This window comes from Magallana gigas, chromosome 2 (genome assembly GCF_963853765.1).
Source record: "Magallana gigas chromosome 2, xbMagGiga1.1, whole genome shotgun sequence".
Lineage (NCBI taxonomy): Eukaryota > Metazoa > Mollusca > Bivalvia > Ostreida > Ostreidae > Magallana > Magallana gigas.
In genome coordinates this window covers 1,448,940-1,469,989 of record NC_088854.1, presented here as the reverse complement: position 1 = coordinate 1,469,989, position 21,050 = coordinate 1,448,940, and the positions used below count along the sequence as shown (strand labels likewise).

The 21,050-nt window shown below is 36.1% G+C and overlaps 1 protein-coding gene across 7 annotated transcripts in view; it reads right to left on the bottom strand.

Annotated features, from left to right (window-relative positions):
* The window catches only part of LOC105336190 (neurabin-1), a 28,653-nt gene extending 10,098 nt beyond the window's left edge, over positions 1-18,555 (bottom strand). For 6 of the 7 annotated variants that reach the window (XR_010710595.1, XM_066074443.1, XM_066074446.1 and 3 more), the window contains exons 1-13: positions 18,467-18,555; positions 13,786-16,160; positions 10,943-11,046; positions 9,927-10,063; positions 9,155-9,287; positions 7,961-8,081; positions 4,018-4,122; positions 2,861-3,134; positions 1,886-2,143; positions 1,422-1,604; positions 1,081-1,202; positions 768-864; positions 88-205 (exon numbers count right to left, since the gene is read on the bottom strand). Coding sequence is in view for 6 of the 7 variants with exons in the window: in XM_066074443.1 (XP_065930515.1) it covers positions 88-205; positions 768-864; positions 1,081-1,202; positions 1,422-1,604; positions 1,886-2,143; positions 2,861-3,134; positions 4,018-4,122; positions 7,961-8,081; positions 9,155-9,287; positions 9,927-10,063; positions 10,943-11,046; positions 13,786-16,022 (3,889 nt within the window). In the remaining variant the exon portion in view is untranslated. Of the gene's footprint in view, positions 1-87; positions 206-767; positions 865-1,080; positions 1,203-1,421; positions 1,605-1,885; positions 2,144-2,860; positions 3,135-4,017; positions 4,123-7,960; positions 8,082-9,154; positions 9,288-9,926; positions 10,064-10,942; positions 11,047-13,785; positions 16,161-18,464 lie in introns of all 7 variants that reach the window. The other variant, XM_066074442.1, reaches the window with a different exon arrangement.
* Between the last annotated feature and the right edge of the window lie 2,495 nt (positions 18,556-21,050).

Genomic DNA, 21,050 nt, shown 5'->3' with positions numbered 1-21,050 from the left:
TATAGATACAGCCATGTCATATATAGATACACAAAGCCAACGGAGAGAGGAAACAGAACAATGTGATGGAGTGTTATAACTACGTACTTTGGACGAGTTTTGGCTGTAGGGGTGGGGAAGGGAGGGGGTGATGACTGCTGGGGACGTTGACAGGTAGACCGGCCACCCTCTGTACCTCCCCCAGCTCCTTCTCCAACTCAAAGATCTGTAACAGGTATAAACACATGTATATCTAAATCTCCAGCTCAAAGATCTGTAACAGGTATAAACACAAATGTATATCTAAATGAATGCAGTACATACATGTAATAAAAATATCAGCAAATAATTCTGTGCCAGTAAATATTTGAGGTTTAAAGATAGTCTTTCAACTTACAACTGATAACTGAAGATTCTTAATTTCATTTGAGGAATTCTTATAAATGTAAAATCTAGAGAACTACAGAGTTTAAAATATTCCTAACATTTTTCTTATAGTTGTGAACTATGAATGTATAACAAAAGTTGGATGTCATATTCTCGTGATTTGATACAAACATGTGGAATTGCAGAAACGAAGTGCCAGGGACGGGTGATTTTACTTTGTTATAAGCGAAATTCATTATATCCATCAAGTTCAGTACATATTATATAGTAATGTAAATGAATATCGCTTTGCTGAAAGCGTCAATTCATTATAATTGTGTTCGCTATAACTGTGTTTTTCTGTACTGGCATTAAACAAGGAATGTAGGGTACACACTACACATTGTAGTGGATGAACTTACCCGGTCCTTGAGGGAGCGGACCAGGTCATCATACTGCTGGTCCTTCTCCGCCTGCTGCTGTAACAGCGACTCTCTCTCCTGGATGAAGTCTTTTTCTCTGATAAATAATTACCGATAGGTCAAATATATTAAGGAGGAAGTGACAAATGTAAAAATGATTTATACATGTGAACATTTGACTAGGTAAGGGTACTTGAATTTTTATCAATCATTTATAAAATTTGATTTAGTTAATTTGCAAAACATAGTTAAAATATACATGAATCTTCAAAGCAATATAAATATTTCTTATGTGACATTTAATGAAATTTACCTCTGTTGATAGTCTTTTATCAATTTCTTGGCCTTGTGATACTTTTTCTCCAGACCTGAAAATTCAACCTTCATTTTGCGTTCTAATGCTATGTACTGGCCTTGGGATCCTTCTAACAAATCCTACAATGGAAATTAAAAAACAGAGTGAATGATCATATACTTATGATAAACTTTAAAAACATTTATGTAATACTTAAATAAAAAAAAGTTGACTAAAATACATTATATTTCAAAAGCATATAATCTTACACCTTTCATGTAATTTTAAAGAGAGATAACTCTATGTTATGGATAAAAAATAGAAAGCTACACAGGAGCATTCCTAGGTCTGTTCTTTACCTGATAATGATTGATCTCCTTGCGATTACTCTCCAACTTCTTCTCCATCTCCCTCAGGCGGTGGGCCATCTGCTCGCATTTCTTGTCCGTCTCCTTCTTCTGATTCTCGGCAGACTCCAACAAGATCACCCGCGCTTTCACTTTGGCCAACTCCGCTTCATGAACAGCGTTCTTATACTGAGCCTAATTGTGATAGAAGAGAGAGAGTCATATGGTTAACATTAAGAAAATAAAAAACTTTCTATCTAACACTTCTGAGATTATATCACTTTTCAAGAGCAAGAGGAAAAGAAGGGAATGTAAGATGAAGGTGCAAGTCTTAATGCCATTCAGTCAACCAAAAAAAACAACCCCAGAACAGGTGGATGGTCAGTGTTTAGGATATAACCTCTTTTTGAGTTTGTCTAGCCCGGACATAAACGCACCTCCTTAAGTAAGGTTTTCTAGCAAGAAAGTGAACTGACCTCTTTGAGTTTGATGAACAGAGCGTGTGACTCCATGTCCGGGGAGATGGACTCACTGCTACTCTCCTGGAGGTCGAACACCTCCATGGGCGGCTTCTCGTCCGGGGACTCTGTGGGACTCTCACCCTCCAGGTCGGGGGGCAGTAACACAGGAGTGCTGTCCCCTGCTGCTGTCTCCAGGGTGTCCATTGCCAGATTCTCCTGCTCTGATTGGCTGTTCTGATTGTCATCGTCCGCATTCTCCGATTCATCTATGTCCTGATGTAAGTATAGAGAAATTGTTTTATTGTTTATGTATTTTACATTATAAATTGTGGTGGCATCAGATGTGATTTTTTCACGTTCCATTTTCATTTTTATTTACAAATCCTTCACCTTACACTCTACAAAAACATGATTCTCATTTCCAAAATTCAATATACAATACTGTTTTGATTTTCAAAGATAAACTGAAATCCAATGCTGACAACATTTTCCATAAACAGTAGATATATCATTCTCAATAAACTATGCATAATATTTTCATCTATTACTGTGGATCTTATTGGCAAAGCCATCTAGTAACTACAGACCTTATCAACATCCACTTATCATAATCATTCATATACAGTCTTTATCACCAATAAACTAAAGACCATATCCTCATCCACTAACTACAAACCTTATCGTCTTCTACTCACTAAAGTTATAATCATCCAATGACAATAGGTTCATGTATTACTGTCCACCAGCAACAAACTGTATCATCCACTTACTTCAGACCTTATCATAAAATATATACAACCCTTATCATCATCCACCTATTACACACTTTAACATCATCCACTAACTATAGACCTCACCATCATCCACATACTACAGGTCTTATCATCCACTTGCTATAAATCTTTTTCGTCATCCACTAAATACAGTCTCCATCATCATCTACAAACTACAGTCTCTATCATATCCACGAACTACATTTAATAATCAAACCTTATCATCATCCACACCCTGGTCCTCATCTTCTTCTTCATCCTCCTCATCCGTCTCATCCAGCTCGCGCCCCGTTTCGGTCTCGGACATTCGACGCATGTGGTCGTGTTCCATGATCTCGTCCCGGGGATGGAACTGTTCCTCCAGCTGTCGATGGAGTCTCTGCTGTTCCATCTTCTTCATTTCCTCCCTCTTGCGATCCTGCTCTAACGATTGCTGGATGAGGCGAGCCACTTCACTTCTACTTGGATCTTTTTCTCGTCCAATCATAAATCTTCAATTAGAAATAAAACTATTTAACAACTGAGCATTAGTAGTCAATACAATAGTTAAAAATCTCTTATTTTTTTAAATTTAGAAGCTTTCTAAATTTGAAATCACATACTATTTGATATATAATGATAAAGCTGTAAGCCAAGACAGTGCAACTACTGATTCAAAGACAACAAAACCACGATAACAGAGCCGTTCACTGGTAAAACCCCAAACAGGATTCTACTGGCACAGAGAACTGATGCTGATGTTGAAGTTTTTTAAAACTAAGCAGGCTTATTGAAACTAGCATTCTCTTCATCACCAGATACAACATGTTCTGAAGTATGCCCCTTTGATATTAACCAACTTTTACGAAATTGTAATCATCATAATCATGTTGAACAAGAAATATAAAACTTCACATATCAAAGGAGTTTTACAAAATTAGGACATGCTTCATACAGCATTGCATAATGTTATCTGCATTAATCAATTGGAACATCATTTTCCTGCCAGATTTTTGTTTGTTAATTTTTTATGCATGTGGAAGGCTTTGCACACAATTCGCCTACTTCCATCACTATGTTTTCATTCCCATCATGTGATTTTGATTTTTTAGCAATATACAAAATATTGCAATGTTCTTTCACATCTAATTATTCCTTTGGCAATCTTACATGTCAGTACATGACAGCAAATGACAGCAGCTTTCAATTGATAACAAAGCCAAAAAAATGAAATGTATGTTGGACTGCAAATAAAATGTTCTGGTACTGATTAATTCATCAGCATGGAGTGTGCATCTATAGGGCATTGTGCCTAGCCTAATTAAAGAGCCAAGTCTGTGGGTGATTAAGAGCGAGGACATGCGACTGTGGGTGATTACGAGGAAGGAAACTTACTGCACTTTTCCGCTGGTGTTCCTGAGTACGGAGGCTGCGTAGGCCTGGGTCACCCCCACCAAACTCTTCCCGTCCACCTCGATAATCTGGTCGTTTACCTGGATTCTAAAAATAAGCAACAACAATCAAGTGTAAAGCAGTGGAGGTGGTGCAATACAAATACCAGATACATGTAGTTACTCTGTGAATAACCTGACCATGGTAATACTGTAGTTAAAACGTGTCCTACATACTGGTAAATGTAAAATTGATCAACAAACTTTTTTAATGTAAATATATAAGTATGATATGAAACATGAAAAGGTGAAGGTCATCTTCAATTCAGTCACCAAGTCAGTCACAACAAACACTGCAGACAGAAGTCTAGCTATCAAGAAGCAGCTCATTACCAAAAAAACTCACTTCATGAGATAAATTTATAATCAAAGGTCTGAATTCCATCTCTAAATCATTGTCTGTTGCCATGGATCAAGTGATGCAGAATTGCAAAAGAGGGGTTAGTACCGGTACGTGTAAATCAAAACTCAAGTTCAGTTACAACAAATTGCTGTCAGCATCTGCATATATTGTAAAAACAGTTTAGAATTGTTTGACAAAGGGTCAGGAAATGGAACCACTCTACATGCCCCAGTCAAATCAAGGACACAACAATGCTAAATTCTAGTGTATGGATTCACATTGCTCAGAGAAATCTGCAATGGTAAATAAAGCCGGTTACACACAGATAAGACACAAATTCACCTTCTGGAATGTTTCAGACAGATTCCAACATCTAGAGGATTAAGTCTCCTCCAAAGTCAGAATTTCAGCAGTCAGAAACATCTGCTGAGAGAGAGATTTATTTTCCATATATCTGATCCTTGCATTGTGCCACTAGTGGCACACAACCATATCATCTTTTTATCTATCTTCTGCAATGCATTTTAACATCTTGAAGCACTTCAAACAAAAGTTCTTTTCTCAATGGAAAAGAAATATTTGCCTGGCAAGAGAAGACTGAAAAAGGAATTTGTTGAGACGTATGTCCTATAATTAAATTCCAGCTTTCACAACAATTCACCAACTGTAACACCTGTAAATTCTCTTCTTCTTTTTTTTAAACAAAGCAACCTTACCAACAATATTCAGTCAATAGATTTGATCTTTCTATACTTACATAGAGAATAAGTTCCTGAAAACACAGACTCCTCTGCTACAGGAACATCCCATAAATAACACAGAATGCTTCCCTCCCTGAGCCGGTCAGACATGGCAGTACAGGGATAGGGGAACCCCTGGTCGCCCCGACAGACATGTGGATCTTGTAGGGTCCATGTTAATCACAGATGCTTGTAATAATCAGGAATGTCTTACAGACAGACAGAAATATTGTGTCCTGGGAACTCATTAAAAACTCTCACACACTTCTAGTACCAACAGATGAAACCCTTTATACACAGATAAACAGCTGCCATGGATGTTTCCCTCCGACAACAGATCTCATCTTTTTTACCCTTGTTCATGTACTGAATGTCTACGCTGTCTAACTTATACACAGGCAGTAGTCAAAGTTCTGCCATTAATTGCCCACCCTGCCCAGCCCTTCAGCAAATTCATTAATTTCTGAGTCACTGTTCAAATCTAAGTTTACATATCGTGTGAATTATCACAAACTTCTTCCCTCAACACTCTACTTCAAATAGCTGCACTCAACAAAGAAGAAAAATAACCAAGCAAAATGAGAAAGTAGCCCGAGTGATTTTTATGGCAAGATACACCTTTTTTTTTCTTCTGTTGCATTCAAATACCAGCATATTTGAAATTCATGGTAAAATCACCAAAAGTATGTTGAATATTTCTTTTAAAAAATTGCACAGTACAGAAATAGAATTTCCTGACAATAATTCGCCTGATGATTCTAAGAATAGAAAACACTAGGTATAAAAGCTTCCCAATTACCCAATCATTCAACCTGCACAAATACCTCAGGTGATTTATCGTGTGATAAATTCACTGGTTTGTAACAGGTCTTAACGAAGAAAATAATGTTTACTTACAGAGGAAATAAAAAGTTCATAACTTGGTGCTGCAGGCCTAAAATATGGGTCAGTAATGTCAGTGATTTGATGAGGAGAGACACCCCCAGCTGATAAATCTCACCCAGGCAGAAGCTGGTGTGATGCAGATTAAAGATCTCTAAAGGTTGCAATTTGGTATCAAATATTTATCATAAACCCTTGCAAAAGTTTTGCAAACTTAAACTTTTATAAACTTTCCTATGCGCATATTTCTTTTATACACTAAAGCAAACCATGTATCCTTTTAAAGTAGCATCATTGGTCAGCTCCATTACTGTAATGCGAAAGCATACTGTGGAATCAATAAAATTTGTGGGGGCCAATTTTCGTGGATTGCTTAAATTCCTGGGGAGGTAATTTCTTGTATTCTCTTATACTTGAAAAGGGAAATCTGACTTTAATACACTAATCTATTAATTCTTGGAAGATGTTAATTCGTGGATAAGAGATACCACAAATTCCACGAAAATTGAGCCACCACGAAATCTAATGACTCCACAGTAATATGATTATGGTTCATGCAATAAACATGATAAAAAAGATATATCCCAACAATTTTTTGATATCCGAAATAGCACGACATGAATAAACTTTACTTTTAGTAGCCGAATTACACTTCCGATTAATATTCTAACACATATATAAAAAAAAACATGATTTGAATGGCAAACGCATTTGAATAACATTTTCAGTAATCTACATGTGTTTAAAGATTTACATGGAGCTGTCATTGTATAGTAAATAAAGTAGTGCAAGGCGCAATGCGTGCGCAAATAGTAAAATTTGCCAGATGCCTCATACAGACACAACTGTGATCGGCCGAAGCCGATCAAAAAAAATATGTTGAATGCAATCCAAGAAATTCTAGACTGACTGCTTTATAAAACAAAAGAAATTGACTGGTATTGATAGGTTATTATAGAGTTATATAGGAATGTAAAAACTGAAATCTCTGACTAATCTCAATACACAGACATGTGGACATCATGTTAGTTCTGTAGCGTATCACGGCTCCCCCGGAGAAAACTGAAATCTCTGACTAGTCTCAATACACAGACATGTGGACATCATGTTAGTTCTGTAGCATGATATCTTGGCTCCCCCCGGAGCAGAACAAGATACTTCCTACTACCCTGCTAAATGCTGCTGAATTATCTAGTCATGATTTCCACCATCAAAACTATCTCCCTAGATAAACAAACACTGGCCCTCAGATAGGCCTTCATGCTATACACAGTGAGTCTTTCATCTCATCTGATGTGAAGTACATGTATATCAATTTATCAAAGAAAGGTTCACTGGAGAACAGTAGACCCCCCTACCTATAGAGGAGGAAAGTTATGTACAGTATGTCAAAGAAAAGTCGAGATATTTGCACATAATGGGGAGAGAGAGGAAATCTCCCTCAGAAAAGAATGAAACCTCACAGAGTTTACAGAATATTTACAATATCCTCAAAGTGAATTCCTTTCTCTATGGCATAAGATCCATCAACTCTGCAGTAATATGTAACCATCCTTCTGTTTATAGTTCTCACGTAAGCATCACCATCCATTAGAAACTAGACTTCCATCCAATATTCCATGACATAACACTATACTCGTGACTGTCTTATATTCACAAACCAATAAACTACAGACCAAGTCTGTTTTGAAGTAAAACATTGTTCTTCAGTAAAAGGGTCATAAAAGGTCAAGGTCAGGGACAAACACACCCCTCCATACAACTGTCAGTAACCACAAGGTCGACCATCCCCTCCCCCCATAAATTAAACTTTTAAGACTGTAAATCAACGCCCTACTTTCTGTTTCTCCATGTATAAACGTTATAGAAGGTCATGGTCAAGCACCCCCACCCACTCTCAGTACTGTAAATAAATGCCCTACCTTTTGTCTCTCTGAGCGGCTCCTCCCTCGGTCAGGGTCTTGATGAAGATCCCTAGTTTCTCCAGCCCAGCGTCTGCCCCCACTCCCATACCAATGATGCTGAGGCCGAGTCCCTCGGGTCCTGTTAATTCACAATACCAGCATTCGGTTTTAATTCTCAACACACTGATCCATTTGTATAAAAAGTATAATATAGTAAGCCTGTCTGTTTTACTTAAATTCTGATTTAAAGATACATAACAGTCTTCATTCATCACAAAACAACAGGAAACATTTTATTTTTTCCTTGGTAAACAATCCTTATAATGGGATTAGTACCATCCACAAATGTGAACACACACCTGTGTATTAAGTTCACATCAAGAGACTATGAGTAGAGAAAATATTTCATGAAAAATACTGGAAATCTATCTAAATTTATCTCAATCATTGATTTAAAATTTACAATAAATGAATCAGATTTTTAATGTCAAGTGTTATCTAAAAATATCAACAAAACACTACATTAACATATTGTGATTTTATCAACACACATAAATTCTAGGTCTTGTTTCCTGTGTTACCCTGATCAAACAGAGCAGAACTTTTGAAGTTTCCTGGACTGAAACTTTACACAGGTCAATTATCTGATTAACACATTCAAAGATCAAGAAAAATCAGGCCAAACTGTCTGTTTAATGAGCAGTTTATAATCAAGTAAAACAAATCAGGTGTCTATTTAAGCGACAGATTTCTCCCTCCCAGAGCACTGATCTTTGTCTGAGTTACGGTTTCTTTGACTATCAAATTGATTTCTAAAGCTTTTGACAAATCTTCATCTTGTCTAACATTTTAAGTACATGTATCCCTATATTATTTCATTATTCTAACTCAAATTCTCTTTATAATCTGATAATGAACATATTAAACTTCAATTCCTTGCTGTAAAGAATAAGCTGTTTAATTAATATATCATCACTCTTTCTCCTAACGTTTTACACAAAAGCAATATGAGTGGCCCTCACAAATTTCTGTAATTTATTTGACATATTGAATGTCATTATTACCTCAAGTTGATTAATACCTAATACATTTTAAACATGAGTAACACTGAGAATTTTTAATATACAAAGCCCATTATGACCAACATAATTTGCACTATTTTCCAGTCTAAATGAAAAGACATTGTTAAAATAAGAGAAAAATCATATTTACCTTTGAGGAGATCCACAGGAAAAACGTCCATCTTTTCCACACGCTTCTCTAGTTCATATTCCGCGGATGCTGCCACTGGATCCACATCCTCATTGCGACGGTCATAGTCGTCCGTGGAAAAGGTGTGGAAAAGCTACAACAGTGAGACATGTAGCTTATGTAAAGCTACAACAGTGATACATGTAGCTTATGTAAAGCTACAACAGTGATACATGTAGCTTATGTAAAGCTACAACAGTGATACATGTAGCTTATGTAAAGCTACAACAGTGATACATGTAGCTTATGTAAAGCTACAACAGTGATACATGTAGCTTATGTAAAGGAGTAAACAGAGAACTTCAATCTCTGTGAAAAAAGTGTGCAATAGCTACATAAAGCTAATGAAAATGAGTAAAAAATTATTACTATATGTAAATCAGACTTCATTCTATTTCCCTGCTTCTGAGATTTTAGGGCTTTAAGATATCTGTACATCTGCACTACCATTAAGATTACGGAAACATCAATAATTTATATTAACAGTAATTGAAAAGCTTAACACATTCAAGATGCAGTGAACAATTTATATCCACAAATTCACAGCCTTGAAGTTTTTAGAACCTGGCAATAGACCTCATTTCCCTTTCTTTCAACACAAGTTTATAATCTCAGTACTGAATAGAAAAGTTTGACACTTTGACACAGTTTTCCACAAGAAAACTCTGCGCTTGAGTCAATCTTTTTTTTGTCTCAGCAGACTCCGTTGTGAGTCAGTGCTGTTAACTGGTACCTTGATGGGTGCCCTGCTGAACTTGACTCGCGTGGCTTTCTTATGAGAGACAGGCTCTTCGTCTGAGGATTCATCAGTGCTGTCCAATCCTTCGATTTCAATAAACTCATGGGCAACACTCACATACTCATGGAATTCTACAAACGAAATAGTCCACAACATCAAAACAGTTTCAAATTAAAACCAATTAGGAGAAGGTTGTTTGTAACTGTTCCTTGTGAAGAGTCAATTACTTCTATCTGTGCATGGCTATCATATTTTGCATTGCTTCTTAGTGAAAACTAAAAACCATGTAGCAGATATTCTTTTAATATGAACATGTGTTAACTGTCCTGGCACCGGTATATCATACAAATCCAGTAATCAATTATCTTAAGTGCCGGTACATGTAGCAGACCTGAAGGCCGGTTCCTGTATTCAGTTCAAAGTATATCATTACAAATGGCTGATGGCTGGGCCAGGAATGTGTGTACCTAGAATCTTAATTACCTGACCCTCAGAGGTACACAGGTGAACACACATGGGGGCCTCTGACCCGACTTGTTTTATGATGTTTATTGTTTATGGTCAACCCCCTTAGTTCAACACCCAAACCAGTGAATACACTTTGTAATTGCATGTTATGTAAATAAAAGCTCAACTTTATTGCACTATTCTGCTAAACTTTACAGATCAAATCTTACATAATCCCTTCCCAAACCAATCATTCAGAGGTTCCACTGCAAACATCGACTTTTATTTTCCGATAACAAAGTCCTTGTAATACTGTATACAGTCTTATTTAAACTCAACTGTTATTTTTCACTTATCACAAATGTAAAACGTTTCCTCCCTCTTATACCCTGGAAATCAGAGTCTGATTATTTTAACTTAGCCTCATATTAAATCCACTCACTGACATTGAATAAAAAAAACACTTGGGGCAAAAATAAAAAGGTAACATTTTTCCTCTTTACATAAACCTGTGTCTGAGTGATTTCCCTTGGCTTACCAGGGATCTCTGAGAGAATACTGACCAGCGTGGCTGTCGGAGTGGACAGTGTCCGGCTCTTCGTGTCCGTCGCCCGCCTCTCGCGGTGGAATCTCTGTCTTGGGGTCGACATAGGCTCCACTTCTTGAGCTGTCACAGAAAAAGAATAACATGTAAAGATTTACCAGGGACTAAAATCAAGAGAGGCTAACCAAAAAATAAAGTCTTGTTCTTACGCAGATAAAAGTACATGTATGAAAAATTTCCTTAAAAAGGCCATGTTAATCTTGGAGATCCTTGAACACCATAGTTTTAACCCAGATTAGACATTTCATTCACCTCTCATTTGTCATCAATTAAAACGATTGTTGCTAAGAGAAAATTAACACATTATTCAGAAATTGTTTTAACATACATAAAAGAAATGTATGCGACTCACATGATGACACTTACTTTCGTTTTCTTTCCTGAATATGAAGCAAAGTCAGTCTAGTTGGTTTATCAATTATAATCATATTACTGTTAGTCCTGCTCATTTAGACCACCTCTTGATATCACCCCGACACTCCCCTTGCATCACTAACCCTTTCCTCCAACACTACAAGCTGTGAATTCTAACCAAATTTTCCAGCACTTATGAATGAATGCTGTCAAGTAAAAACAAAGATCCCCAGGAATTCGGATACACTGCAAACCTGGCAGCAGACTTCGATGGGTTCACATCTGTCTTCAATACAATAGCGGGCCATACTGTTACATAAAAATTGTACAATCTTCACTCTCTAAATCTTCCTTATGAAATTCAACACTGCCTTTTCATGTTCATTGTAAGAACACTGCACCAACCAGCAGATAAACAAATCTAGTCATCACAAAAGAACATATCTACAGAGATAAGCGATCAGCAAAAATCGACCTGATGAAGTCGATAAACTTTCCAGTCACAGACGGTTCCTGGGATGTTGTTTTTGGAAGATGAAAATAAAAATCTCATCCATTACAATGCCGTGAGTAAAACAAGTGATAAGACTAGTACTATAAACCTGCTGTGTGTACATACATCACACTGGAACAAAGCCCAGGTTATCCTATTGCTAGGGTAACAGATCAGCCAATCATTTGACCCATGTGTTTGAACTAGAGTTTCTTATGACCCCTAATTGCCACAATACATGTAAAACAGTGTGTTCCCATTTTGCACACATTTGATAATTGGGTATAGAACAATAGGTGTGATTTGTGTTGTGATAGCAATTATAGTCTGCTTCCAATCAAAGCATTTACCTGGATCTTTAACCTGTGTTTTATCAGTGCCTTACAATGAATTAGCAAAAAGAATATAGATATTTTGTTGTGTTTTATGTCTGATTACTAATAACTCACCATGCATTTTTTTCATTTGATAAAATAAATAAAATGATATTTTTAGTCTTTAATTTCTGCTCACTGATAATGATTAGATGATTTTACTTTTACATTTTTGTCCATTTATCTTAAATATAAAATTAAATGAATATTGAGGGAAAATTCTGGTTCCAAGCCAACTGGAAGCTGATTCAATGGATAATTATATATATGATGTATAATTAAATGATGAAGGGGAAAACTACACGTACAGTCATGGGGTACTCCGTGTCTCTTTTTACAACTTGACAGTAGTTCTTATGACACCACCGCTTTAGTATATATTGCGGGTCACTTTCTGGTTTTTCAAATCAGTAGCTAAATACATGAAGCACAAAAAATTCCGACTAAAATAATAATTTTAATATGGATTCGATAAACTTCAAAATGAAGAAGGTTGACCATGCATGAATTACATGTAGGTCTACATTTGATAGATTTTGTGAAAATATCTTTACAGTTTTTGAAGCATTAAAAATTGCCGATTTATCATCATACAATTTGTCTATTTTCTTCGATTATTAAAGCCATAGCATAACTGAAAAATATTTAACAGCGTTTTCACCAAACACATTTCCTCCATTTATGTCAGCAAAAGCAATAATTGAACATTAAAATACATTTTCTCTTCAAGCTTGTTACATGTACATGTACTTCATATAGACAGCAAGATAAAGAAAAGCACTACATATACAATAGTTTGAAATAAATTAATGAAATTGTTCGTGACCAAATTGAAGTCTGAAATTAAATTCAAGAAGATGGATGTCAATTATATGTAAATGTGTTTTTATGCAAGTTATATTGTAACATGTAATAAAAGTAAATATCAATTGCGAGTAGATATGCTTTATTTATTTTATTGTCAATTGCCCTCACTGGAACTGTGATATAGACTATAGCAATTAAGCAATTAACTCACATGGTAAAATTCCCGTTTCTCACACATTTTTTCGACACCTAATTTTCAAATGTGTGCAAAACGGGAACAAACCAATAAAACCATAGGTCTCTAAGTTCTGACTGAGGGAAATGCTGCTCTAAGTGTTTGGGTTCAAGTGTCTGATTAAAGACTATTAATCACCAATTAGGTTTAAAACAAGTGCTCAAGAATAAAACACCTTCATCGAATCCCATGTTACAAAATAGTTTTCACCCAGGAAAAACATTGCTTTGAAAACCTTTTCTGATGTGACTAAGAAGTCTTAGATTTAACAATTTCTCTAGTGAGTAGAAGCGTATTCATGAGATTTCTGTTTTTCTATAATTTTAATCAATCCAAATATCTTGTCTGTCCCTGTACTACTTCACATCCAATAAATAAACAATTTATCTTGAAAAGCACAGGTTTAACAAAATATATAACCACTGATAAGTTATGTCAGCATCGTACTTAACTGGCTTACACTACGAGCTTTGTGCATAGCTCAGAACTTTCACTGATAAAAGACAAACCTAAAATGTGTGTGTAATGGAGTTACTCACCTTGTTTTAGTGTATTTATCCGAGTTGTTTGTTAATCCTTCAGCTGTTCTCTTCTGGACTGGCGGAGTTGTCTCCCCATTTCTTACTTCCTGAGAATTCTCATCGTTGGCGTAGGTGGAGGATTTCACATTCTCGTAGTGATGCGATGCAGGGATCTGGTCCACCATTGAAGGGAGAGGGGAGGAATTAGGTGGCGACACATGGCTCTGATATGGTGGGGGTGGGGGATTGGGATAGGGGGGAGGGGGTGGCAAGTGGCACTTTGGAATCACAGGTTCATAGAGATCGGACTCACTGTCTACACCTTTGCTTGATATCACAGAAGATGGTGACTGGGCAGATTCAGCGACCATCGCCTCTTTTGGCACTATCTCTCGGTCAGAGTCTTTTGGCAACAAAGTCCTTTGTTCTCTCTCTGATTTATGCTGAGATGTAGATTCAAGAAGACCTGACTTTGAACTGGCAACATTTTGGTAAGGTCTCTCACCGTCTGTGTCACTGACATGGGGTACACTAATGTCATTCACACTTTGGGGATCTAAATTTGTTTCATTTGCAGATATCATCTCAAAACTTTCACTGACAGGGGAAGGCTTGTCAGGTTCACTCTTTTGATTTTTCAAGTCCCTCACATTATCACTAGAGGATGACAATGAGGCTGGGGTTGTTCTGGGAAGGGATGGTGGGGCTTTGTTTGGTGGGGGAGGGGCTGTTCGTTTGGGCACAGGGGACTGTCTTCTACCTGTAGAAGCACCAGTAGATGAATCACTACCTGAGCCGTCGGTAAGTAACACACTTGGCTTGCTAGGTATGGGGGGCTTCACACCTGGAATTTGTCTGGAGGGAGAGGTCAGACCGGGAACTCTGTCCCCTAGATCCAAGGACCTGTCCCGTGTTACAGGATCTGCAGACTTTGAACTACGACCTCTCTCTGAGTCGGAGTGTCTAGCTGAAGGTTCACTGGTCCTGTTGTCTAGACAGTCAGTGGACCTAGACAAACGCTGATTCTTGCTTTTGGTCCAGCCATACAGACTTCCTTCAGAAATATCTGACATCTGTTCTCGCAGCTCCCAGGACCGCCTCTTGGACTGAAAGTCATTGTTTGAATCTTTTTTGTGGGTTAAGTAGGAATCTGCTTTGTTTATTGCAGCCTGAATCTCCTCTTTGCTTAGTCTTTTGGCACTGTCCGTTCTGGTATCATTGTCAAACTTTTTCTGTCTCATAACAACACTTTCAGAAGGTTTATAATTGCGGGGAAGGGTTACGGGTCTTTTATCTCCTTCGTAGGAAGAATGCTCGGATGTGTTGGCCGTTTCCAGGGAATCTGATCTTGATCGACGAGTGCTTGTTTCATTTAACTCCTGTTTTGAACTACTTGACAACAAGTTTTCTTCAGACATAATTTTTCTTGAATCCATATTTCTATCATATCCTCGACTTAACACATTTAATGTTTCTCCATTCTGTCTCCCAGAGTCGTCTTTCTTTCCATAGTCTGGATTGGCTCTACTTTCATACTGCCTACGTTTCCACAGCAGTCCACCTGCCATATTACTGAATGCTGAATAGGAACTCTTGGGCTCAATCCTGGACTTGACACCAGTGGCTGCCACTTCATGGCCAGGTTCCTCCTTGCTACTTTTATCCGGGGCGGGCCAGTTGTTATCCTTGGAGGAACTACTTTTACTGTGATCTGGGGACAGGGCTGGAGATAGGGGGCCGGCAGGAGATGGGGACAGTTTCCTTGGCTTAGTAAGTTGTACCGGTTCCACAGGCGGACGATTCTTCTCCTCCATTCTAGCGAACAGTGCCCTTGTGTACATAAACCTCTGGACATGGTTGGCAGCATCATGTAGACTTGGCTGGCTGTTTTCTCCCTGCAGGCTCCCACTGGACTGCATCTCACTTGTCTTCTTGCGCTTGATCTCGGGCGAGTGGTCTGACTCAGAGACTCGGCCTGCGGAGAGGGATCTCGGTTCTTCTGGTTTCCTGGACTCTTGTTGGAATCTTTCCTTCATCTTACTCACTTTGGACCCGTACACATTCAATCTCCCTCTAAGTGCAGAATCTGCAGTGGAGTATCCCTCCATGTTAGAGGAGGAGGAGGAAGAGTTTACTGAGGATGTTCTGGAAGAGGATGGGCTGTCCTTCTGTGATCCTTCATCAGAGAGAATGCTTCCACTTCGAACTCGACTTCCTGCTAGTATTTCAGCTCGCGGACTTCTATATGAGGTCATGGCACGACATCATTGAGGAGGACAGTTTTATATCACAGAGAATTGAAATATACAGACATGTAGAGGACCCCCTGGATAGGGGCACCTGTCACCCACACCTGATGAGGTTACCCATCACAATCCAAGAACATGGTGAACCTTCAAAACAAAGAAAATCAAATCTTACAATGCAGTGTAAAATATAGCTCATGGTAAGTACAGCAATCTCATATAGAAGTAAAGATTACGTACTTTGGTATTTTCTATAAGGTACTTATGTTGGAATATATATGTCAAAATAAAAACAATGAACGCACAAAACACAATTGACCCATTACTTAAACTTACTTATCTAAAATGTAATTTTTACTAGTACCATTTGAGTATAGTATTGAGAACAATTCCCCTGTCATTGTATCATGTACTTATCTGCAGCGTTTTTTAAGTATTTACACTCTTTACACGTGTATCATGGTATCATGTTGATTGTTAAAGTACTGAGTGTAATACCTATTACTAACTTATCAAACACTTGAAAGTTATTGATTAATCATTGGTATGTAAATATAAATGACTGCTCTAATCAGAGAATACTGTAAGCTTGGCCTAGCCTGACATCATTGACTATCATCCTACTGAATGTACAAAGTTGATCAGTTTGAAAGTAAAAGGAGGTAAAATGTACAGGGAAATCTAAGTTCCCTATCCACACTGAGAGGACATAACACACATACTACAGAACAAATATCCAAGCTCTCTTAGGTCTGTCCTGGTATAAAATTAATATTCCCATGAAATAGAGGAAGCAATTACATTCAGAGAACTTCCAACAAATCAAATATTAATCTAGATATGTGGCAACCTAAAACTAATATATATAATATACATTCATCAATTCATTTAAAATGGGCAGCTTTGACTTTTATCATATTTATGCTGGAAATATATGTACATATACTTTCTTTTATCAAAGTGTGAATTTTTATCTGATAAAAAAAAATCAAAAACCCCTAAAAATAAAAATGTGGCTTCAGTTCTTCAATTGATAGCTATTCTTTACTTTCTTGTCATTCATTTGGGGGGAGGGGGGATACAGCTGTATATGAGACTGTTTTTTTTTTATTTAACTAAGCTTTTCATAGAGAAAAGCAGAATTACTGTATTTAACATACATGCATAGTATGTCTCTGATTGTACTGATATGTTTTTATTCTGCAACCACTAGATAGTGTTTCTAAAATGTATTTTAAATTTGTTTATCTAAGAGTGCAGCTTTTAAAAGTGACATGTTCATCTGATGTCCAGCAAAGAAAAATGTGCTGACTTAACAAACTATTTACAAGTATGTCTTATTTCATTTAAAAGCTATTTTGTCATGAATGTGTATATTACACAAATGACCTCAACAAGCTAATTATTAAAATTGTGGTTTTGTTTGCCCACATTCAAAACGGAATTGTTAAGTGAACTAGAGTTTAAGTCTGTTTAATGGTACCTGTCTATTTCTTGTCAAGAATAGAAATAATGAAAATCCTTAAATTTACACATTGGGTTTTGATGATTTAAACTGTATGTACAAACTATATATATATATATATATATATATATATATATATATATATATATATATATATATATATATATATATATATATATATATATATATATATATATATATATATATATATATATATATATATATATATATATATATATATATATATATATATATATTATATATATATATATATATATATATATATATATATATATATATATATATATATATATATATATATATATATATGTGTGTGTGTACTTGATCCAAAGAATATTCAAACCTATAATAATTATATCTAAGACATTCTGTACAATTTTATCAAGAATTATCCAAACCTGAATTCTGCAGGATTTTCGGAATATCTGATGGCCAAGATTTGATTGATATAAAATGCATGCTATTTATAACTGCTAGATTTTAAATTGTGGATAAATCAGTCCCTGACTGTCTGATAGTGTAATTTGCTGAATGTCTACAGAATTACTCAGCTACTGATCAATGAATACAACGTCATATAAACAAAAATCAGACCATCATTTATCTAACGGTGTCAAAACTAGGAGTGTTGTTACAGAAGGAAAAACGCTCTGTACCATAATATCATTAAAAGACGTATCTCTCTCTGGGTAAAAATCTTAAATACTTGCAACTCAAACAGTACATTACGTAATTGGTCCGAGGAACCTAAATACAAAAGCTGAAATCTTCTGATAATCCCTGCTGAGCCGAATGAAAACCTGCCTGGCGCTCCCGAAACTAACTCGATAATATTTCAACATAAAGAGGAAGCATCGAGTGAAATCGGAGGAAATCGTTGAATTTCTTATTTGTCTTTCATACAGATGCACATAATTCTATATCATATTGTAAATAAACAGCATAAAAGAAAGAAAACAACACACACCCTCTCCACTTCGTTGACATAGGCCGACATCTTGAATATGTAACCTTTGACACAGAAGATCCCGGATGATAACATAATACCTAAACTATTTTAGATGTTTGTTTCCGGAAGCGGTCTGTGTTGCCCCCAAGGGCATTGAACTAACATGAATAAATTTCCTTTGAATTCATTTTAACGAATGAAGGAAATGCCCTTAAACACCAACATAAGAATTACAAGATCTTTTTTAAACAAAACAGGTTTATATGTGCGATTAATTATGATTATTTAGGAGAAAAAAAAATAAAAACTGGTTTGACGATCATGCAGCTATATATATAAGAAAATAAAGTCACAATTACAATTGACGGAAAATTTTGAATTTTAAGAAAAGATTAAAGAGATAGTGATATTCATTCATCTATTTCTCTCTCTCTCTCTCTCTCTCTCTCTCTCTCTCACACACACACACACGATGAAGTACAAGATTACTACAAGTGTGTGTTGATGACACAATAAGACGTGTTTTGTTAAATATAACATAACACGATCATTTATATATTGTTATTCATAACACCCGGTTCGCAAAAGACACATGCATGCATCATAAATCACCACTTTCGACTCCAGTTTAAATGACACATCACCAACGTTACACGGAAAGGTCGAAAAATATACCTTTCCTCACTTTAATTTTTCAATATTATCGCATATACGATTATGCATTTCCTGATCAGGCCCTATTTAAAATAAAATTCACATCTATATACGAGGACTATTAGGAAATTATTGAAACATCCTATTTCATCTCCCTTTTACCGACGGAATTTTTTTTATAAAGACTTGCAGACACTTTAACCACCGTGCTCCATGGAATCGACGAACTATGATCGAGTAATCTTTGAGTCATATATTTACTGCCCGCGCCAACTCCTCGGTAGATGTGTCAATGGAATTGAAAAAAATTAAAACATAATAAAATGCAAACACAATGTGTTTGTAGAGGAAATTTCCTCATTTTCCAAAGCATCATTTTTTACGAGTGCCCATTTTTTGCCCACAGGCACTTGGGACATATTTATCCCCCATCTTTATCTATTAAAGATATTTAAAAAAAAAATCCAGGGCACATTAGCACACTTATTTCTTGTTAATGTTTTTTAATGTGCATAATTAACACTTATTCGTATTTTAAAGCTCGTTTTAATATTTGACGTTTTGGTTTTTTGGGTACTGGAACTTCTCTTTTTTTTTTTTAAATATATATATTTCAGTCGAAAAATGCTATTTTAAAAAAAATATCGCAGAATTAAAAATGTATCATTCATTTTCATATGTTCACAGGAAGAGAGTGCATGAGTGCAAGTCAGCCTCAGATTTTAAAAATTTACAACAAACTAGAAATTTTGAAATGGATGCGGGTGGGAGTGTGTCTTTGCTTCTAGAGCCTGGGTCTGGACATGACATTAGGAACTGCATCTGCTACATGGCGTGTTTATATGAAAATAATGTCGATATTCGTGAGGACATAAAATGCATAGTCATATATATATACAGTGCCGATTGGACCCAACCTAACAGAAAGTAAACCCCAACTTAACCCTGGGTTTACTAGAGAGGACCCAGAGTAAACCAAAAGTAAACCCAGAGTGGACACAGAGAGTAAACCCAGTCAGAGAGATATATATATATATATATATATATATATATATATATATATATATATATATATATATATATATATATATATATATATATATATATATATATATATATATATATATATATATACACACACACACACACACACACACACCCCCCTGAAAGCAGACGCTACCTGTGTAATCGGAATATACAAGGGGCAGGAAATACAGGCAAGAAGGATGTTAAGATAAAAGACGGGTACGTCTGCTGCACACCGTACAGTTGACCTCAAAAGCACTTTCCAAGTAAACCCAAAGTAAACCCCGAGTGCCTGTGGACCCAAATTTTCAAAAGTAAATTTTTAACCCAGAGTAAACCCCAAAAGTAAACCCGGTGTTGGGGTTTACTCTGGTGTTCGGTTGGGCCTGATCGGTACTGTACATGATTAAACAATCAAACCAAAATAACATGCATTATAATTAATATTTCTAATACCGGATTTCAAATATTTTAATGAATTAGACATATAGAAATGTTAAGATATAAAAATTAAGTGTCCTTTCATATAATATTGCTGATATATTTGAATATCATCTGGGTCAGCTGATATTGAGTCATATAGATATGGATTTTAAAATCTGATTTTAAATATAAAGAAAATGTGCTTCAGGATTTTGCCAACAATCAAAAAGTGTCACGTTGGGAAATTTAATCTTACTCGCTATTTATTATTTTTGTGTAAACCAACTTTTTCTAACTTTGTGTTACTTGCTATGAATAAAAACGTCCCCACAGCCTTAATCTGATTTCTGTCTTAAATAAAAAATAAACAATGCAGGTAGGTCTAATAAAAGTTAACAGTTAAATCTCTCTCTCTCTCTTTCTCTTTCTCTCTCTCGTTTTAATATCGGGATCGAACTGCAAGAATTACATCCATCTGTAAAACGTTTTAGAACACGAG